Raw genomic sequence first — 11498 nt, 5'->3', positions numbered from 1 at the left:
ATATTTTCAAAACATGAAAATTCTGTGATCTCGAAACATTACTCTTAGCATTTTTAAATGACTATAACTCCTTAAGAAAGACGTTGTCTTTAAACATATTTATATTTTATAACAAAAAATATCTAAAACCACACCTATTGTTCTAACATAAAAAATTATTTTGATATACAGTCTTTTCTGCATAATGAAGGTTAGGTAGTTTCAAAACTCTGGTTCACACATAAAGCACGCTCTGAAGTACAATATAAATAAAATAGTTTATTACAAGTATTTTAAAAGAGCTCTACAATATGCTTTCAAAACATTTTATACAGCATTTTGTCTTTCAATATGAAACAATTCACAAAGGGAGAAAAAATCTCAATATGTAACTATAATCATCATTCATATACTGAATTTGTCTGTTATACAAAAGCATAGTAACTACAGACTGTTTCTGAGTATTTTTCTTGGTTTTATTCTCGCTGAAAATGGAAAATAATAACATGTATGAAAATAAAACTCCTTTTACCCTTCATATTCACCAAGTATCACAAAGTTCATGCCATTTCAAAAACAACAAAAAAAAATCAAACCCATTTTACTTAAATAAATATGGTTCTGTTTAAATACTAAAAACAACGTCATGTATCTTACAGATATGTTAATTTAGAAACAGGAATAAGAACTTTAGGATTCAACTATTCAAAAGTTGCATAACAAATAAAGTATCTTAAAAGGTAGTTTGGTAGTTTTTCCAGAGGACAAAAAAGAAGAAACAAACTTCATATGTGTTCATTATGTATGAAGCTCCTCCGTGTGTGCACTTCTTGCCAGCCCCCCTTGGCACAACAGACAAAAGTATAACTACATATTCTATTAATACAAAATCAGAATTACTTAATTTTAGCTAAAAGTAATTTTCAGTCTCTTATATTTAACGTAATGAGAACATGACTTCCTGACAAAACTGCTCATCTGAGTTATTATCACATCTTAGAGAACATTTCTTTTACTGGTTCACTACATATGCTAGAAGGAAAGGAGACTGAACAGATAGTAAGCCCATTTGTAACCTTAATGATAATTTCTTGCCTTCGTTTCTTACAGAAAAATAGTTCAGTAAAGTATAAATTGGCCAAACATGCTAGAGAAGGCAAGGGATTTACAAGGAAGTGGGGTTAATGAAGTGGTGAAATGGATAAATTGATTATAAATATTAATATTATAGCATTGTCTCCTTGTATTTTATATAAAAAAGGATATTATCTAATTCCTTATGTATAGCTCTCCAAGCACATTAAGTGTAAAAAACAGATTTTTTTTTCTATCCTATAGGAAACAGAATGTTGTATAAGGCCACATCAACATTCTTCTCATTAAACTTTCTCCCCTTTTTCTACCCTCTTCTATCTAAAAATATTTTTTTTTTAAAGTATGGGATAAATACAGCAAGAATCCTTTGCTTGGAACATATGGGGAGCCAGAAGAAACTAAAAGGACCCTTTTCTTCATATTCTCAAAATAACCTTTTTGTCTTTACTTTTCTGATAGTTTAAGTGTTACGTTTTCCCATATAGTTTTTTATGTTCAGTGATAATTATGTTATTCATGGAACATTGCAGATTGCTGCAACACTATCGATACAATATGAATGGGTACGTATGAATTACTTTAGCCAAAGGGCATGCAAAGAGTGTGTGCGTTTGTTGCATTTTTAAAAAAATCTCAACATGAATATTTCAGAAATTATATCAAGTAGACAGTTCTGAAGACAGTAAATTAACTTCACCAGGTCATCTTTGTAATAGAAAACATAATCGCCTTCAGCTAATTGTTTGGCCTAATAGAAATCCTTTATAATTATGCAACCAAAAAATTTAAAAATTATTTCATAGGACATTATCCCGTTTTGATAAAACTAATACATTCTCTGCTTGTTCCTCAGTGGAACTAAGCTTTAAGCTCTCTTTAAAGTGAATAAGGTGGTGTCTTTTCAAATGTGGGGCCTGTCTGAATTTTTTTCCACAAACTGAACATTCAAATGGCTTCTGTCCAGCATGCATTAGGTGATGTCTTTCCAGCTTAGAAGGAGATTTAAAAGTTTTAAAGCAGATACTGCATTGATATAATTTGTTAACAGCTTCACTTTTTTCAGTACCTTCAGAAAAATCATGCCAATAGCTGTAACAGCTTTGCTCTGTTTCCAACAATTTACTGCACAAATACGGCTGTGGGTTTCTATTGCTGGTGTCAAGAACAAAATCCCCTGACTCGATTTCAACTTTGATTTCAGCTGTTTGGTTTGACTGAATCAGCTCAAATTCTTGAAAGCCAGATGGCTGTGAAGGTGTTTGAGAATAACCTGAATAACCCACAGGCTGAGAAGACTTAAGTTCAGTGTGATCTCCCTGATGATTGAAAAGTTTGTTCAGGTTTTCAAATTCTACCTGGCAAACAGGGCTTTTACAGGCTCTCTTTTCAGTATGGGTGAGCTGATGTCTTTTCAAGTGAGCTGACTGTCTAAATGTCTTCCCACATACATTACAGCCAAAGGGCTTTTGTCCCGTGTGTATAAGATAATGTCTTTGAAGTTTGGATGAAGATGGAAAAATTTTTTCACATCTGTCACATTTACACACTTTGTGTCTGTTATGTGTATTTTTAGCAGAAGATGAAAAAGCACAGCGGAGTCCTTCTGGATTATCAAAAAAACTATCATTTGATGAACCATAAAAAGCATCATCTTTATTATCCAGTGAACCATCGACATTGAACATGCTTTCACCAGGAAGCACACCTTTTAAATTACTGCCCACGTCGGGAGGTTGTGGGTACTCTTGCCAAGGTAATGGCACAGCAAACGCTCTTTTCATCCGATTACAGAGTGGCTTGTGCACGTCCCGCCTGCTCCGGCAGTCCTTGGAAGGCTTAGTGGACACATGCTGATCACAGTGCTGATCTCTAGCTGTAACCGGGTCCAGACTTCTAGAGTGACCTGATTTCGTTTTTTTTCTGTCAGTCAGAGAAAAATTTGTTGCCTTTCCTCCAGTATGCTTCAGTTTCATCAGGGTCTTATTTTTCCTGCTGACTGTGTGTCTGCATGCTGCTGTACCATTATTTGAACTTCTTCTGCCTTTTGAATAACATTTGTGCAAATTTAGAACGTGCTCTGTTTCAAAACACTGCTCACATGCTGGGCACTGAAAAGGTACAATATAAATTGAGTGCACATCATGTAGGTCATTCTCCTGTGACTTGTGTGTATCAGCATTCTCAAAACTATCCCCTTTTCCTTCCAACACGTTCTGTGGTCCGGGATGTTTAAGAGTCTTTGCTTTGCATACAATATTGGAGAAAGTCTTATTTCTGGCATGGAGCTGTTTATGCTTCATGAGTTTGCTCTGTATTTTAAATCCCTTCTGACAAAAACAGCACTGAAAAGGCCTTTCTTCTGTGTGTGTGAGCTGATGAATTTTCAAGTGTGTTGACTGTCTGAAAGATTTGCCACATGAAGAACACTTAAAAGGTTTCTGGCCAGTGTGAATAAGGAAGTGTCTTTCTAGCTTGGATCTTGATGGAAACGTCTTGTTACATGATTCACAAGTGTGAGTTTTCTTCTTTCTCCTTCTGGCACCATGTAGATGATCTGACTTGAGACACTGATGCAGCATCCACCTCTCTTCAGTTGTAAAGGGCTTCCAGCACACAGAACAATGAAATACGCCACGAGTGACCCCGTCTTGCCCAGAATTCACATAGTTTTCTGCCTGCTTTGTATCATTCTCATAATTTTCGTCATGAAGCTTCTGATGCTTTAAGAAAGTGATTACATTTTTGAAGTTTCTATAACAAATAATACACTTAAAAGGCAGATTATGGGTTAACTGATGCCTCTCCAGGTGGACTAGCTGCCTAAATGTTTTATTGCATATATGACATTCAAATGGCTTTTGACCAGTATGTATGAGATAATGCCTAGCTAATTTTGATGGAGTTTCAAATTGTTTACAGCACAAGTCACAAATATATGGCTTTTTCTTGGGTAGCTTGGCAGCTGTTACACAATGTTGAACTTTTAACATTTTTAAAGGTATTTACACCTCGCCTACTCTTAATTTCTTCAGATAGGTATTTCAAGTGAAATCATCAAGTGCACAGTAAGATGGAAAGCTGTAGAAGCAGCAAATTTTCTAAAGAGAGAGCTTCTTAAATCCCACTGGTCCCTGAAATAAGAAAGAGAGTATTATTTAGACTATATTAATACATAATTGCCTAAGTTTGTCTCTTGTCTTCTACGTAAGATACGAGAAGTATCTAGATTAGCACACTCTTCATTTAATGTAGCTTAAAATACTTTCCTTATAACAGAGTAATCACGAGTTATATTATATGATACAGAAAAACTAGATAACTTTTCAGAAAAAACAAGTTTAAGTCATCTGCACTACAAATGCATCTATTCTTCCAAATAATACACAGTTCACCTACAATACATTCATTTAAAAAAATAAGAACTTATTGTAATGAATGTCTTCTCTATAGCAGTAATTCTAACTCCCAAATATAATATTTATGAAGACGAGAGAAAAAGAGAAGAACTAAGATTTCTTGCACTTCAGAAATACATTAAATGAATGCAGCGTTAGTGAAGAGAAAAACACTTAGCTGCAATATATTGTTAAATTTACTATTCATGTTTCTGCATCTTACCAACTGTATCCAGCAGTAGAATCAATCTTGATTTCTCTCAAAATGGCAAATGCTGGAGCCAGTCAGCAAGAGCAACACACTAACCATAAACTATAACCATAACAAAGACAACTCCCGGAACATGGAAAAGACACAGGCTATGTTTGTTATCTCACCATAAAACTAGAATATCAGGGTTGTGATACCTAACCATACATATACTGGGAAGTCATTATGAATACCAAGGTAGTTATCATAATTCATAGAATTATTGTTTTAGTCTAAACCAAAATAATAAAATAGTTCTAATTTTCTTTTAATTTTCAGCATGGAACACAGTTGGGCAAGCTACTGTTTCTCAGCTCAATGACTTATAAACAAGAAAAAAAAATTTGCAAGCTTCTGAGTGCATGAAAAGTTATTAAAATATTTATAGGAACAGCTAGCCCTAGCCTTCCACTGTGAGGCCAACCCATGCCTAGACAGACTCCAAAGTGGTTTCAAAAACTTCCAGTGAGGAAGGCTCCTTAACCTCAGCAGGGCTCCTGATTCCAAGCTTCACCTTCTCATGAAGCTTTTCCTTGCACCCAGATGAGCATTTCTTTACTACAAAGTTATTGTCAGTGTTCTCTGTCACAGCTTTATGTATTCAAAGTCTGATTTCTTCCCTTTTGTTTTAAAACCAGGAAGATTCTGGGGTTTTTAAGTATTGGTTTAGGTACACAAAAAAAATAAAAAAGTGCTTTTAATCATCTCTGGACCAATTTCAGTTGGTCACTTCATTCCTAAGTTGCAAGAGCCTAACACTTAGCACTTGTGAGTGGTAGTATCAAACTACCACAAATTATAGTTAGTAGAAATGTCTTGTGTATCTCAAAGTTATTACAAGTTGCATATTCATTCAACATACCAGCAGAATAAAAAATTAATTTCTTCAGTGTCTCCAAAATGCCTGTCACTTCACAAAGAGATAATATCCTTATTTTTTAAGAATTCATAAATATCCAAAATGTCTATTCAAAGTAATTACAACGAATAAAAGCCTATTGTATTTTATAGCAAGTTACAATGAGATCCAAGAAACATGCACAAAGACTAAAAATATCTGGTGAATCAAGATTTTTCTTAAGCTTAATAGAAACAAAACCTGGTCATGAGATAGAATTGTTTCACCCCAACAGATATGTTCCTATGTAACTATGAGCCTTAATAAGGAACATTTGGATGTCTGCATTAGATGTGATTGTCATTACACTGGAGAGTTTCTTAATCTCACTGAAACAGTTCAGGGTAGACAAAATTCTACAGGAAAAGATAATTGGAAAGGAAAAGTTGACTTTCTCTACTGCTTTAACAGCTACTCAGTTTCAGTCTTCTTTTGAAGATGCAAGAAAACACAACACTTTAGGAGACCCCCATTTCCTCCCAGTTGTCACATCATGTGAAAGCCAGTTTAGAGACAGTAAGTATGTAACACCAAATGCTTTCTAGTTTGTGCTACCATGAAGCTAAAGACAGGCAGGCTGAGAAAAGGCAAAAAGATTCTCTGCTGTGCTGAGTTTCTATGCAGCTCAAGGCAGCCTCCATTAGCAGGGAAAGAAAACCTCCTGAGGAAGAACTGTAAAGAGTGATGAATTTCAGTTATCATACTGTCATACAGATCTAATTTACACATCAGGAAAATGCTCAAACACTACAGTGACATGCAAAGAAAAAAGTCCAAAGTAAGAGACAGCTGTGGCATGTTACACAAGGGATTTTGTATTTAGCTTATAAATTTTTTAAGATTCTATCTGGTGAATAAGGAAAATGCTCTGTAGTACAAGGTGTCAAAAGCAGAGCAGAGCTTCTTGCTGTGATCTTCTTGCCCTGTGAAACACTGAAGGCTCAGATAAGCTAAACTAAGGGGATGCAAGGGAAGGAGAAAGGAGCCAAGATGGGCATTACTGTGTGGCCCCAATGTATTTTCAAATCCTATTTACTAAGGACAGGCATCTATTTCAGGGTGCTCTGTGCATTGGACATCTAAGGAATAAACATGCTGCTGCTGAAGATCAAAGAGCAAAAGACAAGCTTGGAATATTGCTTCCTGCTAGCCTTGAAAGTACACAGACTTGTCCTAATTCAACTTAGAAAACATACCTCACTATGTGATCAGGATTTAGTTTATGGCAAAAGTCCAATTTAATATTACACTGTCACTACTTTTCATCTTAGCTACAAGGTCATACAGAAAAATAGAATTAAGGACTTACATAGGCCAGTGAAAGTTCAGAGAAGACTCTCCTAAGTAGTTTTGTTTAATGATTAACTGTTGTCTTAATATTGCAGATGGCAGCAAGCTGCAACAAAATGAAAACATGATGGAAGAAAATTCCAAATTTGAATCCAGTCGTTACTAACCAGAAAAGTTTGTATTGTGGTGTTTTGGGTTAAAAAAAAAAAAAAAAAGCTCCAACAAAAAAAAAAGCAAACAACCAATCAGGAAGAGGGTACTTAAATAAGAAGAAAAGCAAGATCTTCAATCCAATAATCCCTGGTGCAGAAAAGCAGAAAAGACCTAGAGTATAAACTGGAACAGAAGGTGAATATGCCAAAGGCTACCATCCATACTAGGATGAGTGAACAGATGTAAAGCTTTGAGAGGATATAAATCTTCCCTCTTACTCACTTACTACTGTTTAGAATTCAGCTGGAATAGTCTACCTAGTTTTGAATACTGCAATTCAAATTGAGTCAAACATGAACTGATTGGAATGAAAGAATTCAAAGAGGATCAAGAATGATCTGAGCTTAAATGCAAAATATACAAGAAAATATTGAAGTAACTGGGAACATTTAGGCTAAAAAAGAGGAGACACATTTTTTAAAAATAACGCACCCCCTGTGAAATAAAGCAGAAAAATCACTTTTAAGGAAAACAGAAATAAGCTGTTCCCCAAACCATTTATTGTCGTGAATGAAAATAGCTCCAAGTTACAGTAGAAAAATTCAAGTATATTATTGTCCTTAAAGCTGCAAAGTGTTTTTTAATGAGCATACAAATAAGTTATGTGAGGAGATGCTTTGCCTACATTGGAGGTCTCCAAAGAAGGTTGTACAAACACTTCTCAAATTCCCATACCTATACATAGCTGACCCTATACAAAAGAATATATTCTTGCATATTTTTTGGTGACTTCTTATTGTAATTCAAAACAAGTCATTTAGGAATTGAAAATTCAATAGATTTCAAAATTTGCCAGGTAGGATTCTTCTGCGTTATTATTAGTATATCTTCAAATCCTTGAGGCATACTAATGCTTATAATTTCCCAGAAACAATTATACAAGAAAACAAATAATAATAGATGTGTGAAAAAACATAGGGTGCCTCCAGTAACACTAATGACACAACAAGAAAGTGAAAGTCTAGCTGCTGATTTATGAAATATAGATGCCAAAGACAGAGAAGAACCTGAGCACCAAGAAAAACACATTGCCGCTGGATTTCCTCACCAGCTCTCCCGAGAGAAAAGTTTAGATTACTACAACGGGAAAACAAGTAACACCAGAAATGGAACCTTCACTGGCTAGTTACAAAGAAATCAACACCAGACATTATGGCTACTTAAAGCAAAGGAAGCACCCTTCATTCTCTCCTGTTTTCCTTGTAACTTTCCGGTACACTTCCTGAAGCCAACCAAAGTAAAAGATGTATGATGGTGAAGCAGGGCTGGTTTAAGAACAAACGTACGTTCTGCTTCAGGGGCCTGAGATCTCTGGGTCTGACACCAACACTCCCGCAACAGGACACATGTAAATCCAGTTAGAAACCTAAAGGCAGGTGGCGAGGCGGCCCTTACAGCCAGCAGACCAGACCACACACACACACACACACACACACACGCACACACACACACACACACACATACATATATACACACAGATATATGCACACACATAGGCACCACCACCGCCCCCGGGCCGGCTCTCCTCGGTCCCTGCAGGGCCCGCGGCCGCCCGGCCCCGCCGCGCACAGAGACCCCCCGGCACAGCCCAGCCCAGCCCGGCCCGGCCCGGCCCAGCCCGGTCCGGCCCCGCGGTGCCCCGGGGCTCGGCAGCGCCGCGCCGGGACCGCGCTCGGCCCAGGGAAAGGCAGCGACCGGGGGCGAAGAAGAAGCCACCTGGAGAAGCAGCCACCGCACCTCCACCTTCCTCATCTCTCCCGGGATTGCTGCCGCCTAAACCCTTCCCCCCGGATGGCACCGGGACAGCGGGAAACCCGGGCCGCTGCTTTCCGTTCCCCCGCGCAATCCGGCCCCGCCCGCCGGGCCGCAGCCGGGGCCGGGACGAGGGGCGGGGAAGGCTTCATTTATGCCCGGGCAGAAAATGCTCCCGACCCTGCTGATTAATTTATTTGTTGGTGTGGCACGTTGTTCCATATAAATATTATAATGTCTGTTAATAAAACACGAGGACATGGATGAGGCTGATTATGTTGCCCGCATTGGGACAGAGAGTTTCTAGTCACTAGACTTCTGACTTAGCCACTTGCATTTACATTTCAATATGGACTCTATTAGTCAAATCTGAAATTCTTTATCAAAAGCACATAAAGACAGATTGCAGATTTTTTTTTTCTATTTTAAGAAATTTATTATTTTTAAGGTATCTGCCATATCCCAGGAATTACAGAAGACCAGTAGATGTCTTCTGTTCTTTCCTTTTTCTTTTTTTAAAAAAGGATAGTTCACCAAACCTCACCTTTTTAAAGATCAGGTAATTTATTTGACCATCCTTGTGAGTGAAATTGCAACACTGAAGACAAAATAAGTCATTCTCTGGGATAAAGTTTGTAAGAAGTTTATCTTTTTATACAGATGCATTTTCCTAAGAGCTTTACTTATTTTCTTTTGTTCATGCAGACTGAAACTAAATAATAAAATAATTTTGCACGTGCGGCATTAATTTCTTAGAAAAACATGACTGCCAGCTGACTCATTTTTTTTTCAGCTGTCCTTTTACCGAGACTCCATCTCGGTACAATGGATGAAGCTGTGATCTGACTCTTAGCAGGAGGAACAGAAGAGGGCAGAACCAACAAAATACCAAAGATATAAATTAGTAAAGTTTTTAAAAGGCTGCACTAACTTAAACTGTCTTTCTGCTCTGGGTGTTAAGCCCTCTCTCCCAGTCCTATGGGGAATTCAAGTAGAAATCGTCTGTACTGAGGAAACTCCAAACAACTGCTGTGTATATAAAAAAATAATTGTTTACTCATGAATGTTGTATAAATCAATGAGAGAGAAGTTGGCAGCATTTACTAACCTAAGGATAATTTTGCAGGCCCTGGTGTCTGTGAAGAACTGTTCTTGAGATACCTAGAAATGTCCTTTTCTGATACCTAGAAACAAATGTCTGCAGAACAATCACTAGTTCTTAACTTAGCAGTGTTAGAAATCAAACCATTCTCATCGCCAGTGGTATAAATAACATCTGACCTAGTTTATGGCACACAAACCAAATTGTAACACACAGAAAAAAACTTATTTCCATTTAAGCTGAAATGCTCAAGCAAACAGCTTAGTTCGTGTTGATAGTTGCTTCAGTAGCATACAGTCACGTATTAACCTCCCTGAAGGGAGCCAAGTGTTGTGGTTAAAATGGGGACTGGGACAGCCTAGAGCTGAAAGCTTGGAAACACTATATGACCACAGGGAAGTCACTTAGGCTTCTAGATGTCCATCCCCTAGCTATAAAAAGTGCATAATAATTGCCGTGTGCATCTCATAAAGCAATTCAGAAATATCATTCATCACTTAATAACTGCAGAACACCCGAATATATATCTTTTTATTTTTAAAGCGTCTATTTAATTTTAAAGTATATCCAGCCTTCGCAGCCTGCTCATGAAACCTCTGGTCTGGTCTGAAGCAAGCACACAAGCAGCTGAGTTCTGTATGTGCCTGGTAATAAACTAGTATAGCAGGTCCACAGCTGGTGTAGATTGTTATAGCGCTCTTGATTTTAAAGATGCTGTTGCAATGAATACCAGCTGAGAATCTTCTTGTGTAGTTCTGGAAGTTACCAGAAAGTATAATCCAAAAAATACTAAATTCAATCCTAGCCCAGTTATAACAAAACAGGTGAATTAATTCAATATGTTTTTGTAGAAAATGCTGCAAACACACGGTGTCAATTATATGTTTTTATGACACCAAAGAAAAAATAGGCAGGGTTTGCAGGAAATCATGTTGCAACATTGTAGCAACAATGCAAGACCTCCTAGGAGTGGAAAACGGATTTATTTTAAATCTAAACTGATTTCAGCTAGTCACTTATGCCTTTTTCCCACCTCTGTGGATATGTCTTTTTCTAACCTGACCACGCTTATTTTCACAATCCTGTCCCACTTTAGCAAGCCATTGGGATTTACTCGCTGCCCTTTGCCTCGTCTTGTGCGCTTGGAAGCTGTAGGTAGATAAGTGCCGGGATCTTGATGAGCTGCTAATCGAGGTGCTGTGGATACACACCATTCTTGTAACTATTCCCCAGCTGGTTTTTCCTTTCTGATGTTTCCACACCCAGATGTTATTCATTCTCCCTGTACACTAATATTAACATTTGTAGCAGTTTTCTACATGCTAAGAATATGAAGAATGTTCAGGATATACGTGCTTTGGTATACGTATTATCCTTGTTTTACTTATCTAGATAAGGTTACATTTAACAGATAATAAACCAGGAGCATATTGAAACAATCTTCATGATTGTTATCTAGCTTAGCACTTGAGAAGTTATACAGAATTACTCTAGTGATAGCTATAGTGTTACATGCAAGATCCT

At 37.3% G+C, this 11498-nt stretch overlaps 1 protein-coding gene across 3 annotated transcripts; it reads right to left on the bottom strand.

Annotated features, from left to right (window-relative positions):
* Window positions 1-238: 238 nt before the first annotated feature.
* ZNF770 (zinc finger protein 770) lies at window positions 239-8979 on the bottom strand. Of its 3 annotated transcripts, none has more exons than XM_014891534.2 (2): window positions 8858-8979; window positions 239-4205 (listed from the first exon to the last, which is right to left on the bottom strand). In XM_014891534.2, the coding sequence occupies exon 2, from the start codon at window positions 4062-4064 to the stop codon at window positions 1872-1874; it is 2193 nt and encodes a 730-aa protein (XP_014747020.2). In that variant the 5' UTR covers window positions 4065-4205; window positions 8858-8979; the 3' UTR covers window positions 239-1871. The 3 variants fall into 3 exon arrangements, with proteins under 3 accessions (XP_014747020.2, XP_014747013.2, XP_088023338.1); XM_014891527.2 differs by having other exon boundaries at window positions 8837-8972; XM_088167212.1 differs by lacking the exon at window positions 8858-8979 and adding an exon at window positions 6927-8544.
* Window positions 8980-11498: the final 2519 nt, after the last annotated feature.

The sequence above is a fragment of the Sturnus vulgaris genome, chromosome 6, assembly GCF_052056855.1.
Source record: "Sturnus vulgaris isolate bStuVul1 chromosome 6, bStuVul1.hap1, whole genome shotgun sequence".
Taxonomy (NCBI): domain Eukaryota; kingdom Metazoa; phylum Chordata; class Aves; order Passeriformes; family Sturnidae; genus Sturnus; species Sturnus vulgaris.
The sequence above is the reverse complement of the archived record's forward strand: the minus strand, read 5'-3'. Positions and strand labels throughout refer to the sequence as shown.

Coding starts and splice junctions, on each gene's coding strand:
- ZNF770 (XM_014891534.2), bottom strand. CDS start 4,064: ATGTTAAAAGTTCAACATTGTGTAACAGCTGCCAAGCTACCCAAGAAA.